At 44.7% G+C, this 26,372-nt stretch overlaps 1 protein-coding gene and 1 long non-coding RNA gene across 6 annotated transcripts; one reads left to right on the top strand and one right to left on the bottom strand.

Annotated features, from left to right (window-relative positions):
* Positions 1 to 435: 435 nt before the first annotated feature.
* On the bottom strand, positions 436 to 25,586 carry abcc6a (ATP-binding cassette, sub-family C (CFTR/MRP), member 6a). The gene is made up of 31 exons (XM_041933633.1): positions 25,223 to 25,586; positions 22,208 to 22,384; positions 21,882 to 22,007; positions 17,261 to 17,398; positions 14,424 to 14,546; positions 13,216 to 13,277; positions 12,945 to 13,076; positions 11,405 to 11,611; positions 9,922 to 10,099; positions 9,519 to 9,680; positions 9,336 to 9,428; positions 8,579 to 8,782; positions 7,711 to 7,857; positions 7,520 to 7,607; positions 6,909 to 6,978; positions 6,688 to 6,814; positions 6,417 to 6,593; positions 6,161 to 6,328; positions 5,784 to 5,967; positions 5,556 to 5,640; positions 5,345 to 5,462; positions 5,010 to 5,217; positions 4,515 to 4,825; positions 4,070 to 4,269; positions 3,747 to 3,873; positions 3,393 to 3,494; positions 3,124 to 3,270; positions 2,845 to 3,003; positions 2,510 to 2,676; positions 2,136 to 2,330; positions 436 to 1,871 (listed from the first exon to the last, which is right to left on the bottom strand). Exons 1-31 carry the CDS (start codon positions 25,262 to 25,264, stop codon positions 1,763 to 1,765), a joined length of 4,533 nt encoding a protein of 1,510 aa, XP_041789567.1. The 5' UTR covers positions 25,265 to 25,586; the 3' UTR covers positions 436 to 1,762.
* On the top strand, positions 3,855 to 10,431 carry LOC121604190. 5 transcript variants are annotated; one of them, XR_006006740.1, is made up of 5 exons: positions 3,855 to 6,004; positions 6,235 to 6,319; positions 6,437 to 6,620; positions 6,730 to 6,840; positions 7,575 to 10,431. It is a non-coding gene; the product is annotated as an uncharacterized LOC121604190 (long non-coding RNA). The 5 variants fall into 5 exon arrangements; XR_006006736.1 differs by having other exon boundaries at positions 6,921 to 10,431; XR_006006737.1 differs by having other exon boundaries at positions 6,917 to 10,431.
* Positions 25,587 to 26,372: the final 786 nt, after the last annotated feature.

Raw genomic sequence — 26,372 nt, 5'->3', positions numbered from 1 at the left:
TTGCATACATCAAAATATGGCCACTCATACTTCTACACTGCCTCACACCTAAATATTTAATCATTAGGCATATGCATGGTTGGGACTTTGGAAGAAGTCAAATGCTGTCATTTTGATAGCTTTCAGAGATCTGAAAGGCATGCATCTTGACTTGAAAGTTACTCATGAACATGTGAGACGTCCTCCAGCAGAGTCAAGACTTGACTTGACTTGTTGTCAATGACTTGAGGCTTGACTTCAATGCCACTACAATTGTCAGCTGTCATTTGAACTAAAGCCCCTTGAGGCAAATTGCGATTTGTGATAACAGGTTTTATGAATGCAAACCTCTATTTTTATTTGAATGTGCTTTTAAAGGGCATTAATGTTTATTGATCTTGTCCCTGTGCTCATTTACAAAGACATGAATTCAAGCATAACTACACAATAGGTTCAAATAAATTTTATTATCCAGCATGATGTATGGATCAAGACAGTACATTAAACAGTAAATGGTCAGTGAAAAATGAACAAGCTTGTTATAAAAAGTATAAATATAATACAATCCTCAGAATTTTAAGGACACTTAATACATTTTGTCATATGACATAAATAAACTATAGGGTTTCTCTTACAATATATTGTCTAAACCAGTAAGACAAAAACAGTAAATGCCTCTTCTCTTTGAAAAGTTCATAGGGTTCTTTCTTTGAATCGAGAGTAAAGGTCAACGTGGACTATTTACAGTCTGTTATGTCAGCACCAAAAGAACAACACTGATTTTTTTTTGTTCCTCTGCATATATATATATATATATATATATATATATATATATATGGCCTGAGTTATGTGGTGAAGGCAGAGAGACAATCGCACAGAGATATATCACCATTGTTTTGAGGCATTCTCCTCATTCATGGTGGTTTTCACTACCGGCGTCAGGTTAAATCTGACCTGCAAGGTCTCTATTGACTTTTTTATGTGTTTACTTTGACAGAAATAAACAACAGCCGCAACATAGTTGGACGGCTGCTGATGCCTTGGCTCACTTCAATGTTTTCCTCTTTTTCCCTGACATATAAAAACTCCAAATTGGCTGCTTCCAGCTCAGATTTTGAAGGCTCTGAAAACCTCACTTCCCCTGCGTTTGCCAGGGTGAACCTTTTGAAGGTTAGTGTGTCAGAGTACTTCCTGTCCCAGTTTCTGGGACGAGAAGATAAAGATAGATGTCTATCAATTTACAATTACAAAACTGTCCTTTTTTTTTCTATAGAAGGCTATAAAAAGTGTGAGTAAACATCAACCTTTAAGCCTGAGACAACATCAAAAAATATATCATGTGCTTTATAACACTTAGAAAAACTACAAAAATAATATTGCTCCCATTCAAAAAGAGAATGAAAATCCTTAAGATTTGTGGTACTCTTTCATTCCAGCTCTTGGCTTAATACTTTCATGGAATAAACTGACGCCACTACTCTATTTACAATATTAATAGCTTGAAGACTCTGTAGCTTTCATTTGAATGTTCATCATCTGAGGTTAACAGTGTCCTTTCCTGACTTCAGACAGCGTGTCTGTGTGTGTTAAAAAACCAACAATTAGGGACTGCGTCAGCAGCTGCTCTTGAGATTCATTGACAATGCCCTCAATGGGAGAGGAGATTAGAGCTGCCACAAAGCTTCGAATGGCCCGATTGAACGTGTGTTGGACAGCCACACAAATAAGGTGCCACTTCTGTACACCAGGACACCAGCTCCATGGTACGAAGCCCGGTGAAGATCTAGACCAGACCAGCTTCCCGGCACATTCGGTAGAACTGTCCCCGCTGTGCGATGAGGTTGGCTGGAGAGTCCATCTCAGAAATGTGGCCTCTGTCCATGACGATCACTCTGTGAAGCAGCAAACAGGGAGCAAGATGAGTTTTTGATCCGGCATTTTTTATTGTCTCTAGAATATTAGAAATAATGAAAAATGCCCATTACAGGTTCCCAGAGTCTCAACTGTAAGAAGGTCCAAAGGTATTCAGAAACAGCACATTTTAGAAGCTGTAACCATTAAAAGTTTTGTACTTTATCAGATCAATTGATATCTGAGTTGTCATTAATTAGCTTGTGTCTGTCCACTAAACAGCACAAAATATCAATGTACAGTACCTGGTGTAGTCCATAATGGTGTTCAGGCGGTGAGCAATGGTCAGGACAGTGCAGTCTTCAAACTGCGTGCGGATTGTTGATTGGATGAGTGTGTCTGTCTCCAGGTCCACAGCAGCTGTCGCCTCGTCCAAAACCAGGATCTTGGTTTTCCTCAGCAAGGCCCTGGCCAGGCACACGAGCTGGCGCTGACCCAGACTGCACAGACAAAGAGTTGGAGGGAGAGAGATGGAATCACACGTTAGACTCTGTCCTGTATGCATCCTGCAGCGTTGTGTGGATATCCCTGTAATAATATATTAGTGACTGACTAGGCAAGACAATGGCTCGTGGTTAGTCTGCACTGCAATGTGTCACATCAGTGAGCTCGTGTGTACCTGAGGTTTTCTCCTCCCTCTGAGCACTCATGGTTGAGTTTGTCAGGCAGATTGGAGACAAAGTTTTTGAGGTGAGCGAGCTCCAGCGAGCGCCACACCTCCTCGTCCGTGTAGGTGTCAAAGGGGTCGAGGTTCATCCGGAGGGAGCCTGAGAACAGCACAGGGTCCTGGGAGAGAGGACGGAAGGTGTTATTCACCACCAAAGTGTCCAGATTCGGAACAGGATTATTACAATTCAGATTGGCTTATTATACACTGGACACGGATTGCAGCCATTGCAAACAGTTTACGTGATGAAAGCCAGGGCTCAGCTTTTGTTATTACTACTGTCGTACCTGAGGAATGATGGTAATGCGTGATCTGAGGTCATGGAGTCCGATGTCTGCGATGTTGACTCCATCTATGAAGATCTTTCCCTTTGCTGCCTCTAAGATCCTGAAGATTCCCAGGGCAAGTGAGGACTTCCCCGCTCCTGTCCTACCCACAATTCCAACCTGAAAAGAGGTTTTAAGTCAGAATTTAGGTTTGATGTAATTCTGCAATTCAAGCAATTTAAGAGATCCAGGATTTAGACTGGTGAAGATTGCAAACTGTTATAATACGAGATGACTCACCCTCTCTCTTTCATGAATATTTAGGGTAATGCCCTTCAGAGCCAACTCAAGGCCTTTACGGTACTGCAGGCCGTAGTCCTGGAACTCTAAAGTACCTCTTTGGGGCCAGGCCAGGGGCAAGGAGCTTCCCTCGATACTCCAACTGGCCTAAATGAGACAATAACAGAAGGTGAGTGGAGAACAAAAAAGTGTGTGTGTGTGTGTGTGTGTGTGTGTGTGTGTGTGTGTGTGTGCGTGCGTGTGTGTGTGTGTGTGGTGGGAGCACTGACCTCTTTGACTGTATCTGCATACTCATTGACTCTCTCCACAGACACAATGTTGTTTTCCACATCAGTCCAGGATCTCACGATCCAGCTCAGGATTCCAGTCACCTGCAATATCCAGCGCAATGAGTTTTACTTTGAATCGTTTGCCTTCCTGCTATGGAAATACATTTGCTGACTGAGCAAAGCCATGAATTTCTATTTCTCTTTATCCAGTTAAACCTCTAATTGCCACATGCAGCATGCAGCTGGAATGAGTCCCACAGTGCTGAGCGCTGTATGAAATTGGCTGTCTTTCAAGTTAATAAGTCGAGTGTTGGGACACCTCCAGTGCGCATGTCTGTTGGCAGAGCCTCTTACCTGGAGGGAGTGTGACACAGCCAAACCAACGATGCCTGGGCTCAGGGTGTTTTTCCCCATCACAGAGAGAATGGCAGCAGCTAAGACCACACCATTACCAACAAACTCCAGATTGACTGCCAGCCACCTGTGGATGTAACGTTGATTTAGTTGCGGGCAGGCGAGCTCTGAAATGTCCCCATTACTACAGCCAGAAGTCATTTTGTTTAACCATGTAACATATAGCTCTTGGTGCCATGAATCATCATTGTCCATCATGAACTGTGACTGAGCAAATGCTTGTATGAGTGAAATTAAAGCACGATCATCACACATCATCTCACCGGGTAGCCACAAATCGGGGGAAGTAGGAGGTCTGATTGAAGTCGACCCTCTCGTTGGCCTGCAGAATGAACCTGGGCTGATCGCCAAAGGCCCGGATGACGCTGGCGCCCTGCACCGTCTCGTTGAAGTGGGTGTAGATGGGCGAGCGGCTCACAGCTTCCAGCCTCCGCAGCTGACAGGATGTGGCGACGTAGAAGCTCTGCAGCCCACAGTGGAAAAGTAAAACATCAGCTTTAATGAGCGAAACCAACAGGGAGCGCTGAGGGCTTTCCCATAATTCAAAGTGAATGTGTGTAACATCTATGTCAGCAGGGGGGGGGGCAAAACGTAAGCGAGCGGCTGAGCTTTCCAATGGAACCCAGCTCGTGTTCAGCCACCTTTCATGTTATGCACTCAAAGAAAACCTAAAGATCAAAGTCCTTAAATGAGTTAGGGAAAACGTACCTGGACAAAGGCGTAAAGGAAGGCGAGAGGCAGGATGATCACGGCTGCAAAGGGTGTCGCCATCAGCACGATGATGCAGACCTCCATGAGTTTGAAGACGTAGCTCAGCATCATCTTCAGGCCGTCGGGCACCATGCAGTCGATGGCGTCGATCTCTTTGGCAAAGCGGTTGAGTAGGTTGCCGCTGGGCGTGCACTCAAAGAACGACATCGGAGAGCGCAGCACGTTGATCAGCAGGTCCATGTGCAAGTGGCGAGAGGCGATGATGCCGCAGATGGAGATGGCGACAGTCGTACCAAAGATGGCGACGCCTGAAGAGAAGGGAAAGATGTTTCATTCAGTCAGAGCCGAGGTCAGATGGAAACATTTTTTTTCAAAGAGCAGTAGAAGTATCTTGTAGAAGAATAATGAATATCAACATGATATCAAATAGAGTCACCTACACCCCTCGTATTTTATCCTATTCATGCTTCTTTAAATTTGATGCTAACTGACCTTGTACAAAGCCCAGTGCTCCAAACACAGCCAGTTTCAGGTCTGTATCGATCTGGGTGCCATTAACAACAGGATCGTCAGCCCACATGCTGAGCCAGTAGTTGTAGGCCAGTGAGGCGCCCTGCTGAAAGGCGTACAGGAAGACGATAGGAATGATGATGGCCAAGCCGATGGTCTTGAAGTACTTCTTGTACATCTCCAACCTCACCTGTTGTAAAAAACAAAAACACACAAAAAGTACCAGTCAGTCTCAAGGAATGTGATATCTTTGTTCCTCTTTGTATTGAGTCCACTACTGTCCAATATCACACCGTTAGAGGTGAAGTCGAACTTACCCTTCCAGTGCGGGCCTTATCAACCTCAGTCAGTTTGCCCAAGTCTTCTGGTACTGGTTCCTGGTCTGTTTCAGACACAGGCTCCATGTTCTGCAGGTTGGTATTTGTGGTGTCACCCCTGGAGGATGCAGACAGGCCAAAGGTCAGTTTGGTGCTCGGGAGGCCAAATATCTTTAGGACAGTGTTAAAATTCACAAGCTTGTTTACGCACCCAATGAGCTGCTCCTGTGACAGGTCTCTGGAGAACGGCATGAAGTCGACCATGCTGAGACGAGCATTGGACCTCCTGGAACCAGCTACAAGGACAGTTTTTTGGTTTTTAACTGTGACTATTCATCATTTCTTTACTGCATTTAGACTGCATAATGTTTTAGAATTAAGAATGGACAAAAACTCAAACAGAATATTTTCTTTATTTATTTCTGAAATGTCTCGTCACCTCTCTGAATGGCGCTCTCTTTCCGCTCTGTGCTGGCGAAGGTGTGGATGAAGTCGGCGAAAGCGCCATGGCGGCTGAGGAGCTCCTGGTAGGAGCCGCTCTCTGTGATTTCTCCATCTACCAGCACGAGGATATGGTCAGCCTGCGGCAGGAAGCTCATCCCATGGGTCACCAGGATGCGGGTCTGTAAAGGCAAGCCGCACAAGTCGGAAAAATAGGATGTAAGCACAATCCAACACTAAATTGAGGCTGTCTTGAAAACAGCAATGTCAGCAAAGTGGTGGCTTCCATATTATGATAACAATAGTGCAGGTCACATGCTTGTAAGTGGTTTAGGTGTTGTTAAACCATCTTTTGGCTGAAAAGGTTTGTATTACCTTGTCTCTAAGTACTCCTTTTGGGCCAATGACCTTGTCAAAGATGTGCTGACCCACATGTGCATCAACAGCAGACAGCGGATCATCCAGGAGGTAAACATCAGCCTTTCTGTAGACCGCCCTGGCCAGGCTCACCCTCTGCTTCTGCCCACCTGAGAGGTTCAGTCCCTGCATGAACACAACCATTTGAGTTCAATAAATAAATCTCAGACAAGAAAAAGAATGTCATATTATTTCCATTTCTTAACCTCCATACCTTTTCTCCAATTTCTGTAGCATCTCCAGCAGGCAGGATGTCCAGGTCCGGCAGCAGTGCACAGGCCTCCAGCACTCGGTGGTACCATGTCTTCAGTTTTTCACGCCCGAATACGATGTTGTCTTGGACTGTGGCGTTCTGGATCCAGGCCTGCTGGGGCACGTACGCCACAGAGCCCTGCGAGGGCAGATGTCAGAAGAGAGAGTCAGTATTTATTAACTGAAAACCGCAACTGTGAATAGAACTTGCACATGGAACATGAGCTCAGCACCTTAACGGCGACACGGCCGCTTCTTTTCTCTGTTTCACCAAGCATGGCGGACAACAAGGAGGACTTTCCACTGCCCACATGTCCGACCACAGCAACAAGGGAACCTCGTGGCACATGGATGTTGATCCTGTCAGCAAGAGAAGGAAGCGTCCTGTAAGTCTCCCTTTGTTTTTATTGTGGATTTAGTCACTTTCTGTATTCTTTTTATCCATAATTCCTACCTTTTAAGACAGGGGGGGCCCTCTGCAGACCAGCTGAAAGTGCCGTTTTCTATCGCCACATCTTCTCCGTCTACACATGAGAGAGAAACATGAAGACTGAGGACATGTTCTTTCAACCTGAACGAAAAAACAAACTTTCAAAACAAAATTTCCCCCTTGAAGTTGCCTGTCAGAGTGCAGCCTGGGCGTAATTACAAGTGAATTTGCTTAATCATACAAATTACAGAGCTGTTGCTTTTTCACAAGCAGTCTTAGGAAGTGTTGACAGATTACAGACAGAGGAGTGGAGTATTTTTTTAAATTTCTCTCTGAATCATATGTCTGAATTCATGCTGTGATTTATGTTCAACCACTAAATGAGAACATCCTATAATTACTCTGTCTACCAGTCGGCCCAGGACCCAGGAAGTGACAGTGCACATGATCCATACAAGGCTGTGGTACCCCACAGATATAAACAACAAAATCTTGTGGGCTGCTTATATTGATTATGACAGCCTATGATTTCAGTCAGAATGGGGAACAAATTGTGGAAATTGATAAAATTAAACGCTGCAGTATAGTAGTTTATTCACTGGCGGTAATAGTTTATACATGGGCGGGGTTCTTACCAGAACTCAATGGAGTCTTTGAGACATTGTCCACTTTCAATTCCTCTGAGCACAGGTACTTTCCCAGACGTCTCAGTGAAACCATCGCCTGGAACGGAGTCAGTGGTTAGTGAACTGACCTACAATGGGCATATGAGACCGTGGAAATAGATGGATGAAAAGTATCCGAGCGATCATGGCTGGTCACCTACCTGCATAGTCGTGCTTATAGCAAATGGAAGCTGACTGAGTGGGGTCTTCAGGATGTTGATCAGCGCCATGGAGACAAAAACTTTCTGTGCATCCAGGACGTTCCTGTCGTCGAGCGTCACGTAGACGCCGAACATGGCAAAGGCAATCTACGGAAAAAAAAGATGCTAAATGTTAACTTTACAGGCAAGGACTTGTGTGAATGGATGATCTTCAGAGACGCAATTTAAAGGATAAGGCTGGTGTTATTCGCAATTTCTGTAATTGTCAATATAACCCATGAAAAGACCAAAACCAACAGCGATGCATTAGTCTGTCTCCCAGCACTCTCTGACTTCCCCGCCCTGTCTGTGGCACTCAGCTCCCACTGAAGATCTTTAAAAACAGGTCACAACTGCAGCATTTTTGTTTTGTTTTTGACCACATCAGCAGCTCTGGGGGTGGCAATGTTGGTCTGACAGTCTGGTCCAGGCACAAAATGTTTCGGTTTCAGTCTCGACAACTATTGGATGGATTGCCATGACATTTGGTACAGACATTCATGTTCCTCTCAGGATGACCTCTACAACTCTGGCGAACTCTTAACTTTTAATCTAGCGCCACCAGCAGGTCAAAATTCATACCATGCAAATGGTTTGTGACATTCCCACCATTTGTTTTATGCAAATCAGCAAAGCCAGAGTTGCTGTCTGTATGGTCTGGTAGGACAGTACGTGTACAGCACAGAGCAATAAGCTAGGCTACATCAGGCTTAGGGTACACATATTTGTAGTTGGTTTTGGTCTCTTCATGGAGTTTCTTTACTGTAAGAAAAAATATTCACCACTCTCCAGCTTTGGAGTTTGCATTTGTTCAGTTCAGCGTGCTTACCAGGAAAGAGGAGGAGTTGAAGGACGCAATGGAAATGGAATAAAGGATCTGAGACTTCTTCAGGGCTTTGAGCTCCTTCTCTCTGTGGCCTAACACCTGCTCCAGGAAGGCCTTCTCCCAGGCGTAGAACTTCAAGATCTTTATCCCGTTCAGGATCTCATTCATCAGCCTGATGCGGCCGTCCATGAACTTCATTTGAATCTCCTGTTGACCAGACAAAGAAGTTTTAACATTTTATTATTAAAAAATGAGCTGTCCTAAACTTAAACTAGGGCACAGTGACAATTATAAGACCAAAGGAAATACATGCATTTGTGAACATGGGTTTGTCCACTCTTGTTACAGCTGTAGTAGTTTTCCTGAACACCATGGAACTTGTTTAATTCTGTAAGAATTTATTGCTTGTTACATTTTAGTGATTTTTATGACAAGGAAACAACAAAGGGCCATGGATGCGGTCACCATATTCAAGACTAAGTTCGATTAAATTGGCATCCAAATTTACAGAGCCGTCTGTTGTTTTTCCAAAGAAATGAAAAATTATGTCTTCCTGCTGCCCACCCTTTCCTTTCATTGTTTTTCAAACACGTTATATGGGGCAGACATCAAAAGGACAAGAGAGAATGCACCATCCAGGCCAAACACCCACACGGCTCCTCAGCCACTATCTAAACCAGCTGTGGCATCCCTGACCTAACATGCCAGATGTCAGAGCTACTGAGACGAAAGTGTGGAGGATTCCTGCAGCAGCTCTTACCTGTAGCTTGCTTCTTTTCTTCGCTATGAACCCGTTGAGTGGAAAAATGAGAATGACAGTGGCAATCCCCGCCAAAGCTGATGGGCCCAGATGCTAAATATAACAAAGAACGGCGTCAAGGGCTTTTCAGTTAAAACGCAGCCGCGCATGAATGAGGAGCATTGTGAAAACATTTCGACATACCTGCCAGAGGAAGAAGAGACACAGAGCAATTTCAATGGGAGCCAGCCAGACAGCGTTGAAGTACACCACAAAGTCCATGAGCTTCTGAGTGTCTGCTGAAACCAGATTCACAATCTCGCCCACAGTGCAAGTCCTCCTGGCAGCGCTGTTTATCACCAGAGACTGGATTGACAACAAAAGAGACAAAGACATTTTAGCCCTCAGTGCACTGTGTACAGTATAAATTTACACCCTCGTAAAGATCTCAGACGATCATTCATCTTGGTAAAAGCTGTTAATCATACGCTGTGTACTGTTTCCCCGTCTGGAAGGACAGAAAACTTTTGTTGTTGCCATTTAAAACGTAATTTATGTCGTGTCTAGAGGTTAGTGGCTACATGTCCATGGATACAGATTTACCCACCTTCCTGTAAACCAAGCCCATAACAGCTGTCTTCACCCTCATTCCCACTGTGAAGCAAGTGTACATGTACTGATGGTTGAAGAGGGACTGGAGGCAGGACAGCAGGAACATGAGGGTGGCGTAGAAGTAGCCCTTCCACAGCGGAGCATCCTCGTCCCTCATGAAACCCAGAAGAAGACTGTGGAGGGAGAGAAGAAGAAGATTAATCAGTGATCAGGATGTTTATCGTTTGCACACGTTCAAGTTTTTGTTTGACCATTCAGCGCCCTAAAAGGGTCATGACTATACTACATCAAAGCCGTATTTCTAGGTATGAGTTTCCCTGGAAAGTAGGAACGATACAAATCAAAGCAGACAGACAAGTTTTTACCCTGTCAACATGATCTTTTTTTTATTGTGTTTTTTTTATTCAATCTGGTATTATTTGACTTTCAATGTGTGCCTCAAACCAATGGCCTTGGAGCGCTGCTGTGGCTGCTGGCTGACTGTGTTGCACAACAGTGCTCGGATTGTGGCCGACACACTTGGCCAGCGGCTCCCTTATTGTGGTCCGACAACATTTCTGCCATTTAGAGCCTCCTCTCCCTCTCTGCCTGTCCTTACTGGAGCACAGAGGACTGTGGTCTCGTCTACTTTTCTTGCTCACAGCTCTGTGACCGTAATTAACACTTCCACTGATTCTGTGCTGTGCATCAACAACAACATTCCAGTCTGGCTGGTGGGATGGTGCGGCGGGTCGGCCATGACTGTTTTCACTGCTGCCAGCTTCTGTTGTTGTTTGGTTGTCGGTGTCACAAATCATTGAAAATAGGACAATGAAGGTGATATCTGAGGTGATAACCAAGGAGTTGTTTGTACAGTTGTAACTATATATCTAGCCTGTGGTGTTTTATTTTTGCATTGTTTCTTTAAATCATCCCACTAGGAAAATATCATCTCCTTCATTTAAATCTCCAAGTTGAATTGGACAGTTCACCCAAAAAAACACAATAAAACCTATTTTCGCTCTAGCCTGGATTGCAGTCCATCCAGGTAATTTCAGTCTGAGCTGAGGTTTTGAAAATATTGGCTGTCTCTTAATACGATGCGTTCAATGCCATTTGGTTTGTGGGAGTCCGAGCACTGAAAAAGTTATATTTGAAAAACAACAACATCTCCATCCATATATATAATGACATGGTTACTTGCGATAGTGACTGTCTCATGAGAAGTTTTACTGAGATCTTCTTGTTATCAAAGCACCACTGCCCGACTTCTGTCCTCACGCAGAGTGGGCACACTATAAATAAGAATATTTGTGGATTATCTTGTTATTTGGGGGCCTGTCTGAACCACAAACCAAATACCCCTGAGCTTACTGGGCTGAGATACAGCTAATATCTCCAAACACTGGCAAATCATACCACAGCTAGTTACTTCCAGATTGCCCTCATGGTGAGGGCAGATTTGGCAGTTTTTGGTCCACTCTTCCTTTGAGTCTCACCTGAGCACCTGGGGGATGGCGAACATGAAGGCATCGTGGAATATGATGCACAGGGTACCGGTCAGAAAGTATGGACCGAACTTGCGTGCCAGTGTCCTGAGCAGGAAGAAGCCAGAGCTCTGCTCCTTCTGCAGCTTCCTGAGGAGCTGAGCCTGGTCTGGCAGTCTGCTCCCCAGCGCCGCACCCGACGCCAAGGCCTTCTCCTGCCTGCCGGAGGGAGAGAACGCAGTTACAGACAAGACAACTGTGTCAGAGATGCCCCAACATGGTGCTGGCGCCTTTCAAGCCTTTAATGTAAGACAGACTGTAAAGAACAAAAAACTGTTGTTATTCGTAACATCAGTGATGGACGCCAGCGGCAGTAAAGAGCATCATTCACTGACATAATTATTGGACTTAACGAGGGATCTTCAAAGCGCTGGATCATGTTAACAAGCTTTGAAAATGACACAGGACTCTTGTCTTGACATTATGGTTCTTTATGTCCTCAAGAGACTCCTTTGGACTTATTTTTGGACCAAAATGCCTCCAGTGATGAGATGTCCCGAATTTCAATTTAACGCAATCATAGCTAAGTCATGCTCTGCTTGGGCGATTAATTCAGCCAGCACCATGCTGACGTTTGGCCACATTGCAATAAAATGGAATTGATTCTTTGGCTGTTAAGCTGTGACAATGGTGAGAGCTGTATGGTGGATCACGGGCCTGTGTTAAAGTAGAAAGCCAGATGAACCAGAGGGAAACATGAAAGACATCATGTGTATGTCTGCCTGTGAAGGTCCTCTGCTGCACGTTTCTTCATGCTACAACTTAATAAACAAAGAGGATTAGTCAGCCAAGGCTCACTAAAGGGGCACTCAACCGATTTTACTATGTCTTCTGTGGCTCTACATGGAGCTTTCTAAAGTCTACTAAAATAACCTGGATGATGTCATTTGGATTAAGATATCATTGGGATTATCTTGGTTTGGTGTTGGAGACTAAAAATCCATAACATGAAGTCTGAGTTACAAACTGGGGGCTTGGAGTTCAGGGATAAGTTAACGTTATGGGAAATGTGGGATGTCGTGTTTTTTAAACTTGATCCATACGAGGGACTAAAAGTCAGGTGTTTTAATTTTGACCATTATTTTTAGCCACGCTAGCGATGTGGCTCTCAGGACGGCATTGTTGGCAGGTCCGTCCTCCACTTTGGTCCTGACTGAAATATCTCAACAACTACTGGATCGATTGTCCATGAAATTTGGTGTTCGCTGTCATGTCTCCCTCCAGATTAACTGTAATAACTTGGGTGATCCTCTAAATGTTCTTCTAGTGCCTCCAGGTCAAAATTACTTGCAAAACTAAAGACATTCCCATCAGCCTCAGCTGTAAACATTATATCTACCTAAGACCAGCATGTTTGCACTGCCATTACATGTCATATGTTAGCAAGCAGTGCGCAGCCTCACAGAATAACTTGACTGCAGACTGTTCGATCTCTCTATGGTGAGTCTTCAAACTTGTGAAAGAACAACACTACATCGTCAGCAGTTCTCACTTTTGAATTTTGGCACATTCAGCAGTCCAATCCTGTTGCAGCTCAGAGATGATCTTGTTTGACGTGTCCTCCTCTCTCAGGGTCCACAGGTCCTCTGCTGCCAGTGGGGTGCGATATCCTTTCACGACAAGCCTGAGGATGGAGCACGGAGATGATTCACACACACGTAGTCGTCAACAAAACACACAAATTATTGTAAACAAGTACAAACTGTTGCTGCAGTGAGTCAGCCGAGGCCTAAAAATGAGGGGGTGTGGAAGAACCATCTTACCCAGTGAACCACCAGAAGAGAATCTTTGACAGGAAAGAGGCATCTTTCACGGGACAGGGATTCTGCAACAGATTAAAGACCAGACTCACTGTTGTTTTCGCAGTAAATCTCTCGCCGCTTAAAGGCTTTCGAGGCACACACGGCTTCACAGAGGCCGCCAGATGATGCTTGAATGGTGCACTTGTGAGGAGTGTGTTTGAGAAGGCTAATGTGTGTAAACAGCACTGCACAGTCAGGTGGTCCATTGTGAGGAGCAGAGGCCGTGAACTCCCACATGACAGAATAAATAGAGTTCAGTGTTAGTGCAGGGCGAAGATGACGTTTTGAGGTCTAGCGGAGACGGAGAGGAAATGTGTCATCACAAACTGTCCAACAACGGGATACACACACGCATGCTCTCACACACACACACGCACACACACACAGAAAGTTTGTCCTCTCACGCATGCGTTGTGGCATCTCTCCACCCTGCCACCCCCTCACCAGGGTGTTTGCTCTCTTCATTACCAGCACTCTCGCTCTCTTCCTGTGAGTAACTCTAACCAGAGCGTGGGGCAGAGAGGAGGAGGAGGAGGTGGAGGATGAAGAGGAGGACACACCAAGGAACGACCAATGGGTGTGTCCACCGCGCCAGACTGCGGCTTCTGCACCCTCAGCCTCCTCACCACCGGCCAAGAGTTTGTTAGGGACTTTTCCAGCTATTTTGATTGTTTGTCGCCAGGGAAATATTACATCACATGTCTGTTTGATTGATTAGAGGCTCATTTTCATTCACCTGTCAGCCGCCCTGATCCAACTCGCTATTTTGAGCTCGAAAACGTGGCTCATGTTTGATGGGATGGTGAGACCTGTATTAAGTGATGCCTGCGCTGTTGTACAGTCACGGAGTCTGAGCTGCAGTCACAATGTTATCCAACGCTGACGTGAGTGAGTCGCGTCGATGGTATGCAGGAGAACAACGAGAAGCGCGTGCACACACACACACACACTCATTCACACTCCTCTCATAGGAAGCCAAAAGTGGTGAAGTGAGAGTGGGAGAAGAAGGAGGGAGGGAGGTGAATCACATCATTTCCTCCAAAAGGGAGAAATGTCTTGACAACAGAAGTTGAAAACCACAAGATAGCTGCTCAGGCGTTTTCTTTCCTGGGTAGTGGATAGGAGTGGATTGTTTTTGACGGAAGTGGGATACATTCTCCTCTGCCTACCTTTTCCAAGACGGTTTTTCCCTCTGGAGGCTGGTCAGCAAAGCAGCACAGGAAGAGCTGGGCCAGTTGGATTGTGAAATAGGAGAAGAAGGCGAGGTATCGTACGATATCAGAGGCGATGCCCTGCGGAATAAGAAAATGCAGATTAAGGAGGCTGCTACACGGCTGAAAACACCACAGTCTTTTAGTAAGAGTTCCCTCAGTTTATTTGTTTTAAGCTTTTCCAGACGAGCTGCGTGACTGTGACTTTTATTTTCAAGCAGGGGCACAATTAATTGGCCTTCGTGGCCGAGCGCATGCCACAGAAAAATAACATTGCTCTTGCATCAGGACACAAGGTTTTCAGCAGGATCAGACTGTGCTGTGGTCGTTTCATCTCTTTCAACATTACTTAACAAATCACACAACATCCTGTGGTATACAGCGATATTTATCTTCACTGTGGCTTCGGATGCAGTTTCACAACAACACTATATTCATTACATGGCTTTTCCCGTACTTAAACATTGTATAGCACAGGATATGGTTTATACGCAGAGATCACAGACACAATAAAGAGTATTTTGGACGTGTAAGCTAAATCAGGGTAAAAACCCAAAGTCTTTAATGGTGCGCTTTATATAAGTGACGCGATAGTTAAAGCTGCCTCTCGCCGCGCTAAGAGCCCATATCTGTAAATAGGGAGATTGTGGTTTTACAAACCAGCACTTTAACTTTCAATCAAAGGAGCAGCTGTGATATTAACCACTCAGAGACTTTTGTGAAATGTAGGACTCGCATGTTATTCTTGACATACAGAAACTGTGGGTTTTGGCAGAGGCATTGTTTACGACTGGGTCAACGCCACTGCCACAGCCACTCTGTTGTGCAGCACTATGGGTATGCGTGAAAGTCAGAGCCATGGTAAACAGTAAAATGACTTTCTCTGAAAAATGTGCTGCTGTACCCAGAAAGGAGATACGAAGGGGCCAAATGGATCCGGCCACACAGTGAAAAACAGGGTCAGCATGGTTGGAGAGTGGGTGGGAAAAATGTAGGTCAAGCAACTAAGAATGGCCAGAGGTCCACAAACATGAACCCTGTCAACTCGGGCCATCGACGCTACCATGTGAATTAGACACTTTCTTTATAAATATTTAGAAAATGTGGCAGCAAATTATGTAAATGTGAGCTGACGAAGTAGACAGGGAGCAACTGCTGAGCTGTGCTACTTGTACTATATCAGAGGAAAAACTGCCCTGCAACAGTACAGGTATCAACAACTATAGTAAAGTGTTCTACAAGAAGTACTGTAGCATGAAGCATGTGCAAAAACACCTGTCCAAGTTTGAAAGTTTGAAAAATCTGTTTTAGAAATGGGGATCAAAATGTGGAAAGAAACTGAACCAGACCAGCCAAAGTGTTTACATTTTAACATGCTACTGCTATTTCAAACCTACGTCTTTGGAAGGAGGTTTCATGTCTGTCCTGTAATTTCTGTTACCCTGATCATCTGATGTTAGTTTTGAATTGATGACAGGTCCCAGGTATCCACATCTCTATTGTAACTGTATGGAGTTCTGCATTTAGACGCTGACTCTCACTTTTTTGCAAAGAGTTAGACTAGAAGATTGATACCACTCACATATCTGTAAGTTACGCTAAATACCTGCATATATAAGCTGTATATATAGCATTGAGACTGGGATCAGGGGGAAACAGCCGGCTCTTTTCCTGTACAATTGTGAGAGTGTTATCATTCCTCTCATCTAACTCTTGTGAATAAGCATATTTCCCCCAAAGATCAAACTATTCCTTCAACAGGAGACTTTTAAGTAATTTCAGGGAAGTAACTTCCTTTTTTCCTTCACTGGTTTTAGGATGTAGTGAGCAGCCCCTGCTTGTTCATTTTTGTAGCTGTCTTCATTATCTCCAGTCCAACATTGCCTGCATCTTGACTGACTATCTTTAACAGTATACCTCCCGTGACTGAGCAAAATACGCTGGATGCTCTTACAGTCTGGCCAGAATCTAGGCGTATGAATTTAGTTTGTCAAGATATACCATAGATAAACGATATGGTGGAGAAAAATATGGGTGGTCACATGTGTATCCAATGTGCACACGTGTGGTTGTATGAAATGAAAACATCTGTGCCTGAATTCGAAATGGCCTCGCATAATGTGCGGATGCATAGATTTCCATCTGGCTGTGTTTACAGCAGTGTAGGCCCATAAACACAGCGCTGACGTTCCTCTGGTCTGACCCTGGGTTGCCATGTCTCACCAGCATTTATCCCAGGGCCATCATTACTCTCCCCCAAGCAGTGTGGGAATGTCACACTGAGGACGATAAAACAGAAATATGGATGCGTGTGTTTGTGTTTTTTTACAGAAATGCAAATGCGACTGCCCCACGGCCGCGTGTGCTTAAATAGAAACTTACCCCATACAACAATGATTGCAGTGTCTGACAGGAGACGCAGGAAGAAAAGGAAAACTTAAACACACACAGGCTTGACCAGAATTGGCACCGTCATCCTCCAACACTTGGTTAACTTTAGGTTACCTTGGTTGAAATTTGGGGGATGAAATAGAAACTCTTTGCTGACACAGGGTATATCTCAAGCTGTGCTGCTGGAGTCTTGTGTCTAGACTCTGGGTAGGATTAGACCTGATTAGATATCTAGCGTTTTCACACTGCAGGTTCATCAAGTTCAAACCTGACAAGCATTCACTTTGCGTCTGAATTATTCCTTATTTTCTATCTAGAGGGCTTTGTTGAGAGTTTTGTGGGTGCATCATGTGTGGATCCATTAAGCACGACGTGGTGTTATCATTAACAGGCTAAAGACATACCTCATCCATGGCCAGCTGGATCTTAGCTCTGAGAGGCACCAGGGAACAGACAACAGCCAAGACCCAGAACAGGAAGAGGAATACAGAGGAACGACAGCCTCGTACTCGTTCCAACTGGATGATGCATAAGGCCAAGATCTAGAGAGACACACACAGAGACAGACTTAATGTAAAAATTCACATGTGCAGTTCTTGCAGCAGAGAAGGGAAACAACTCGCTCTCGGAGCCAGAAAGCAGCGAGCCAAATCTCAAATCTGTGATGCCACGTTTATGAACAGCCTGAAATGACTCCGCTGGCAACAAGCACAATTGCTATCAGGTTTAAGCTTCAAACCAAACTACTTTTCTTTTCGTGATTATTTTTTGTTCACAATGGAGTTGCTCTGGGAAAAACTTCAGTCCAAGCTGCCACTCAGTGCCATTCCACTTTAATTGAGCTGAAGAAAACAAAAGCACTTTCTCTCCTTTAGCTGCCGATTTCATGCCAACAGGGCACAGAGGGTATAATCAGATTATGTCTGATCTAATGCGGCTGATAGTGGTTTTGAGAAAGAACTTGGGTTTCTGGGATTTCCCTGGCCGCAGGCGCAGATGTCTCCTGGCTCACTTCCGCCTATAAAAACATAACACATGTACGGTATGTCCGCATTCCCTGCACACATTACTTGATGTTGTTCCACTTGTCTTAAAAAAAGCTCTATACTGTGAAGTGTTCTCAGAAATAGGACTGATTCAGTGTTTGGACACGGCTGTTCGCCTGTCCTCAGAGGAGTCACGCATCTGCTGCTGAGCCACTATAATTGCTCCCTCTCTGAGCGGTCGGCCGAATGAGACGTCACTTCGTCATGCCAGCTCATCACCAAGTGGAGGGAAAGCAGGTTTTATACTGAGTACCACATTGGTTACTTCGAGGTGAGCCACAGCACTGTCCTGTTATAAACTATAGCGGTCAGGTTATTATATAAGATTTTCACATACCTCATGCATTGTATGTGGAGATGTGACTAAGAGGGTGAACGTCCTCAAGTGGAACATGTGGTGATATTGATACAAACAATATCCAGAGTTCTCATTTGGCTGCTATGGTTACACACGCAGCATTTGTTGATTCATTTTCCCCAATCGCTCGATGCTAAGCCAGTTTATTGTAGGATGAACAGACGGACACTTACAGTCAGAACTGTGGGGGCTACTATTAAGAGGCTCCAGTTCACCTGACTTTGATGTCTTCGTAATGCTGGAGCCAAAGGCAGACCTATTGAGGGCTTGCAAATACAGGGATGCCATGTGACTTCCAAGCACATGAATGTCAAAGAATCGGATGTGCTTTAGGGGTGAGAATGTGAATGAAAGTCCTCTAGGAACTGAGTAGCTTTTCACTTTCATGCTTTTACTTAACTAGCTTCAACACAAGCTAAATAATAAACACTTAATGATTACTGAAATAGTTTTTTGTACTATCTAAATATATATTCCAGTACTGCACTTTGATATTTTCTGAGTCATGGGAAAGTTTCTAAGTCGGCCAAGGGACTCCACACTGTATTTCATACATCTATCAGACCACAGTGTATGAGTCTGTAGCACCAAGTCCACAGCTAGAACTTTATGTCCTCAGCTGCCGTGTACCAGACAAATGACGTTGAGGCTGCATCAGCAACAATCCAAACCTTACCATAAGTGAGGAAAATGTAAAGCTGACCTCAGAAATGGACCCTTCTATTCCTAGCCTTCCGCTCTGATTTGCCATATTGCTGCAAACCATCAGCCCATCTGTTTGTACAAGTCAGTGGGTGGAACTAAGTCCATCACTAACCCCCGAATCAAAAACCCTACCTTATAATTACATGGGAAGTGTGCAGTGCTGGGAAAGGAATAGGAGTTTTACGTCATGGTATTGCTGATTATAGTCAGTGTCGTGTGTGTACTTTTCATCAATAGTGACCACGATTCGCTCGCTCCTGTTCCTATACATTAACTTTAGCTGAGTGGTGACAAAGCAAGTTAGTCAGAGCGTCAAGAGCACAGTGTTCCAGGCCTGCACCCAGGGAACGGGTGGTGGGAGGCTGCAATCAACGTCATGAAAATGATGTCCTTTAATCATGAAACACAGAAAAGATTGCTGACAAGCTACACTTAATATGACTTGTTTTTGTCTGGCCCCCTGGTGTGATAAATGACCTCCTCAAAATAAATAGCCATTATTGAAATATGTCCCTCGATACAACAGATGCCTCAGTGTAGTTTTACCCAAACACGTGCTGGTATTTACTCAGGAGTCTGAAAAGACCACAGGTGGGAAAGGCTGTCTGCCTTGGAGAGAGTGAGACTGTGCAGGACCTGTGTAAAGCTGCAGAGAGAGGTAGCTTTGTGGGTAAGGCTATATAGCTCTGTGGGTCAGCTTTGGAGGCTCAAAGGACTACAGCAACCCTTCCTATATGGACTCAGCACTCTCGTACTGCATTGTAATTCTTGCACAACTCCTGCTGAGGATAAGCAACATTTTGAGCTTGCCGTGCCACCCATGTTGTGAGCTGCACCCGTCTTCTGTTTGCTCCTACTCGTCATTTAAGTATCATTTAAAATCTGCTGAAAATGAGTGGGAGTGAGAAACATTCAGGGCTGTTTCTATCAACACAAGCCACTGAAAACATTGCTCTGACTGCCCACCAGGCCTGTTCGGGGGGAGAAGAGGCAAAGCACATTTGTAAAGATTAAAGATTTCATCTATATACTGCATATATCTGCACGGGTCTCGCACTGATTGAGAACATTTGAGTTGTTTGAGCTGTTTCTCTTCAGATCTGAGCAAGTCAAAGCACATAGTATGGATTTTGCTGTATGGTTTTGTTTGTTCAACACTTTAGGTCCCTGGATATTGAATGAATGGTTTGTCCTTAAATTTTTTTCTCCCTTTCTTTAGAGGCATTGCAATTAAACATGTTGCACCTTAAATACAGTTTTGGTCAGAACAATGGCGCTCGAAGAGGCAACTGGCGTCGAAACCTCCAGTCCAGCAGCACACCTGTAGTCCATATAAAGACCGGACGTTTCTGTGTAATTAAGTTTAACATAAGCTACAATTGTGTATCATCACCTTTGTATTCGGCGGTTTTGTGTTTTTTAAAGATGAACCAAAAAGTTGGAAGAAATTCAAATCAACTTGATTTAAAGCACATGATTAGCCAACACTCTGCCACCACTGAGCAATTCATTCATTGCGTGCAAGTACATGATTGGATGATAGCATCAGCGATAGCCCTGATTCAGTGAACTTGAGTGGTAAAGCACTGACCGTCCGGTGAGTCAGTGCTCTCAGTTGACTGATCGGCCTGTGAGCTGCAGAGATGTGGGGATAACTACATAGTATATACTTTGGGAGAGAATAGGCCTCTGAAAATAAAAATATTTCGCTTTGTGTAAACTTTTTCTTCATGGCATGCAGTCTTTCACTCGCACAGCAGCTAACAATCCCATTTGTCATCGTATTGAAAGTTTCCACAAACGTACGTACACTGATTCCAGATCAAATAATAACTCATCAGAGCGCAGAGTACATACTGTATGTTCTCCGCGCTCTGATGAGTGATGGTCAAATACAGGTTGTATTTACAGGCTGCTGTAATATTTGCACTGCCTGCAACATGATAAATCTATCGCTGGTTGTGCATCTCACCATAGTGTCTGGCCAACATACTGTATGCCGACTATATAGTCTTTCATTTGTCTGCACTTTGACATGTGAGCCAGCAGGACACAGGCTGAAATATTCCCAAAACCTATCTGTTACCCAGAGCAAAGGCAGGAGGCATGTCATATGTGCTCAATCGGTAATGTTTTTCCATTTATAAAGCAAGTACGTTATTCCTTGGCAGTCTATAGGTTTAACAATTCCCCACGCAGCACATGCATTAGTCACATATTACGATGCTTCATGTGGATGAGTCCACAAACGGACTTAAGCCAACATCCATGTGGAAGATGGACCTTGATTTCTAGATTTTCTCCAGCTCATTCTCAGCAGCAAAACAGGCGCGTGCGTCGTCTGTGCGAGTAGCTTATTACAACCCATAGTTTATTGTTAGGCTGCAACCTCTAGTGGCTGTGGTAATTATGACGGGAGCAAAGGAGGAAGTCAGGCGTGGATGGATGAGTCAAACAAACACAAGTGTTTCACCCAGAAGACCGCTGTTCATGTCCTGTGTGAAACCAAAAGTCCATGTTGACTTTTTTTGACCTACGGAACGTACTTAAGTTATATAACTTTTCTAAGCCAAACAATAATCTTTTTTTAAACTTTACCAAGTAGTTTAGGTGACTAAACCGAAGCAAACGGTGGCCGTTTCACAACGTTAACCAAACCTAACGAAGGTTTGGTTAGCCTGTCGCTGATATTCTCCAACGGTCATATATGTTGTTTTGGGATTTTATCACTTTGAAGGATACCAAGGCATCAAGGGTGCTGCTCATCCACCCTCGATGTACTGCTGCAAGTGTTATACAAGGGTAGAACTGGGCCCTCAGCATTAACAACGCAAGAAACCACAAAATGGTTGGCTACATGGCCAAAACGTGTGGGAGAACACTTGAGTAAAATTAGGAAAGAGCCACAGTATTTACCACAGTCATACTGCGTATGATGGGGCTGAGTAGGAAGACCATGTGCTGCTGGATCTCCTGGCTCCTCTCCAGCAGGATATAGAAGAACTCCACGAAGCCAAAGGAGGCCAGCAGGAAACCCAACACCTGAACATGGGACAGGAAAGTAATGGGAGACGGATTGAAGAAACTTTCTGGATCTACAGTCACATTTACATGGATATCTCAGTACTAGGGATCTTGTGGAGAAAAACTGGCAGAAATGTTGCTTTTGTGTCTGATTTCTGTCGTGTGAAAAACCTTGAACAATAGACCAAAGACTGGCCAAAACCCGTGTGAAGTCTCACCATCTTGGCGGTGCAGAGGCAGGACATTCGAATGCGTCCGCGGTCATGGCAGTAGAGGTGAAGGCAGTAGAAAGGGGCCAGCAACCATAGATAGATACAGGGGACCCACACCAGCACCGTGTTCTGGAAACACTGGGTCAGGTCTGGGTTGGCTGTGTACCACGTACGGTTCCAGTCCTACAACAAAGTCAAAAGTTCAGATCAAGACAATAAGCGTGAGAGTCAGAAAATTAGGTAAAACTGTGAGATTATATCCATCATCCCACAGAATCCAGACTTGGTGTAGGTCCTATGTTTCATCCATCAAGGCAGTGGAGAGTGAAACCACAGCAAGTCAACAGAAAATGTGTCTGTGCCCAATCCTGAGAGAGTGTGAGTTGGAAGTGGACTTTTGTTTTTTGCTAAAAAGCTGAGTCAGTTTTGGAATTTTTCTGACCAAGTCTCTGGCTTGTTCCCTAATTTGAGTCGGACAATGTAAGCTGTCAACACATTAAAATGTGAGGTCAAGGATTATGCTAATAATGACGCCTATAAACAATAAAAGTCCATGCAGACGAGGCGTGTTGGGCAAAAGATGCCAAAAGTTGGAGATTACGTAACAGCAGCAGAAGCAGGATCGGTTGAAAAAAAAAAACCTTAAGTGGAGCTAAGTGGCATGTTGTTGTCTTGCTTCCCTTGTTTATCACCTCACTGGCCTAATGAGGGGCAGGGTGTCTGGCTGCGCTAACGAGGCTGCCCTGCGGAGTCACCACAGGAAGTGGTTTTAAAGCCTCTAGCATGGCGGCGCAGTCTGGCCCTGCTGGTAGACTCCCAAGTGGGATAAGGGAGAGAGGCCACAATCGGTGGCGGCTGCAGGATCATTATGTAACGGCTGTCCACCCGCAGCCCTGCCAGCAGCGCACGGCAGGTGAGACGCACTTTGCGCAGATAGATGCTGCCGCTCGGGGGGAGGCACGTCTCAGCAGGAACGGCGATGTTTACGATCAGTCGCTACTGTTTGCCGCCCCTGGTGCCACGAGGGCTCTGAATCACGGTCTGACTGCAGACTTGTTCACATCAGAGCTTGCACACATCTTTGCCTGCCTCACCACAGGGTCATAAAAAAAACTCACATAAACCTTCGTAACATAGGTGGTTTAGGTTATGTAATGAACGCACCATTTTGCACGTACTGTATACTAGTGGTCTCTGTGAGCACTGATGTATCAAAATCCATTTAAGTGATAAATCTCTTGACGGGCAGTGAGTGGGCGGCTACTTTCGCAGACTCTTCTGAGTCCTGCGGTCAATGGCAGACGGATGAACAGAGCACTTTTATGTAAGAAATCCAACCTGTCGGACCATCTCCAAGCACTTTCTTGTGCATTTTGCTCAGTGCTTATCCTGTTTCTCACCCGTGGCTGAAGTGGTTGCAGTAAACTTGAAGATGCCAACAGCCTGGGTGCCACAAGGTGTCTATTTTTGCCTGACAAACATAGTGATGTGAAAGCACATCTGCTGAATGTCTCCTTTTACATTCTCTATATTGGATAGAGAACTTCACTGCCTAGTAACCCCATGGTAATGCGAGTCATGTGCTGAAATAAATGAAATCTTGCATCGGGTTGTGAGGGAAACAGCATTATGCGCTTAATGTGAGTATGTGGCATGTATGAACTCAGATCACTTTGTCCTGTTCTTGAAATTACAGGATGGTTTGATTTAAAAATAAAGAAACTAAACACACTGGTAGCTCCTACATTGGCCGCTTTCAAATTTGTGCACCCTGAAAAGACTGCACGCTATGTGTTTCTGGATCAAACCTGAAAGATGAGCTGGCTTGAGCATGTTCAGTTCAGTATTAAAGCCAAATAAATCCCCAGTGCTGCCCTAGGGCTGTGACCAATGAATAAGCAATTACACAATTCCAAAGGAATGTGAAAGGTCGATCACTACAGTTTGAAACTAAAGGTTACAGCCAACAGGAGACAAAAACATCCCATACATGCTTTGTGATGGATGCAATGAAGCTGAGAACATTGCATCTGTTCTTTGAACTTTCATGGCAAAGTTTACTTTCACTTTCTCAACAAAGTTTGATGGGCTTTGTTTTGAGGTATTGCAGGAGCAAAAACAGAGAGAGAGCCATAATGAGAAACAGAAAGGGAGAGTGAGGAGGGGGGTTGGGGGGGGCAACATGGGAGTGAATGCATTCAATAATTTTGGCATTCCAGCTGGATCGCGGCCATTCTTCTACTTTTCCAGCCAGGATTTAGAATGTGGAGGTTTGCTAATGTACAAGACGAAAAAAGCCTCTCCAGCAACAGCAGCTCCCTCAGTGTGACTGACACATCTCCACCTCTCAGCATCTCATTGTGCTGAATCACAGAGTGGAGTGACGGTAACCACAACTCTGACATGCATCAAAGGCAAAGTCTCCCATTCAGACTTGCTTTAGAGCAGATTTGTGGTGCACACACACACACACACACTGTACACGCTGCAGACTGAGACGGCTAGTGCATGTAATATGGGGACTTTCTTCCTATACTGCTGAGTGCTGCCAGGCCAGGAGCTTAACCCATCCCCCTCTTCCTCCACTACACACATTTTTTTCATTCTATTATTATGTTATGAACCATAAATGCCTGTCCGATACTATGGAGCAGTGCAGTAGAACAGCATGCTAATGTGGCTAATGCTAATGGAATTAATCACTAAGTCCATCAATGGTCAGGATTTAACAAGTTGATATAAGAAAGTAAGCAAAAGATCCTAATTTTTTCATTGTGTTGTGCATTTCAACTTACATAAACAACAGTGGATGCTCATTATTCACACTTGAAAAAAACAAAACAAAACGTTTGCATTAAGTTTCTTTTACATCAAGTGAGTAACAAGGAAGACCTGCCTGTCCTACCCTAACTATCCAGCTCTTTATAACTGTCTATGACTATGGTTCTGCATTGTCTGGCATTGGCTGAAAATAAATGAATAAATGTGAGTTCAGGGTCAGTGAACACGTCACAAACTCACCCAAAGAGGGTCCAGGCCACTGAGTCTGCAAAAGGCATCCATCCACTTGCTTGCTCCTTCCTCCCAGATGCTCCACTTGTTGGGGTCGGTCAGCCCTGCACTCAGCACCAGCACCGGTGTGTGTGTATGTGTGTGTGACGGGGGGAGAAAGACTTACAGTATGTGTGTCCTTATTAGACTTTTCCTCTCTAAGCTGATGGTAGTACAGCTTGGGTTTAGCCTGTTCCCGTCTGGGTGGAATTTATTAGTGTGTGTGTTGGAGTGAGTCTGTGTGACTTTTCCTCCTCTTTAATAAAACATCTTCTGTCAATGAAACTCTGTGTCTGTCTGCCTCGCTGTTTGAACTGCTGCTGCCCTGAGATCCTGTGCCTTTCTGACTCTCACTCCGTCTGCCTGCTGTTTATGAGTGTGTCTCCTTGTTGGGTGGGTGGAAATATCTCCCTCTCTCTCTCTCTCTCTCTCTCTCTCTCTCTCTCTCTCCCTCTCCCTCTCTCCCTCTCTCTCTCTCTCTCTCACTCACACCCCTCTCTTCGCTCCCACATCTGCTGGATTTCGATCAAAACACCACAGCAACTCCCCTCAATGGGATGACAGTCCCACACCCAGACACACTCCTCCCACTTTCACTCACTGCCCCTTACCTCCTTTCTCGCTCCCTCTTTCCCCTCCTTTCCCCACATCCCAAACCACCAGTCGTCTGACCACACAGTGTGTGTTTGTGAGCAGACGTACCTTTTAAACTGAGACCAACAACGCTCAGATAAATGCCACGATTTTACCTTCACTGTGCTCAAGTCCTGTATATTAGCAACCCTATAGCCAGTGTTGTGCGACACCTATTCAACTTTTAACACACTGGATGAGTCACAAAAACTGTGTTTTTCAGTCCAGAGACATGTATTTTAACTTGATTCTTTTTGTTCAGTGGAAAATGTCAAGTCTCCCCAGTGGACCTCCTCAAAGCATCACATGCACTTCCAAGTATTACAAAAAACCTGCTGATATGGGAAGAAAAGAGAATATGTTTGGTTAATTAGTCATCTTATTGAGCTGAAACTTGCACTGTTAGTGGAAAATGTGAAATCATTACACAACTTTGTCACCAAGTGTCATGTTGAATTAGAGGAGGGGTTAACCTTGAAGGTCTGTG

The sequence above is a fragment of the Chelmon rostratus genome, chromosome 3 (assembly GCF_017976325.1).
Source record: "Chelmon rostratus isolate fCheRos1 chromosome 3, fCheRos1.pri, whole genome shotgun sequence".
Lineage (NCBI taxonomy): Eukaryota > Metazoa > Chordata > Actinopteri > Chaetodontiformes > Chaetodontidae > Chelmon > Chelmon rostratus.
The sequence above is the reverse complement of the archived record's forward strand: the minus strand, read 5'-3'. Positions and strand labels throughout refer to the sequence as shown.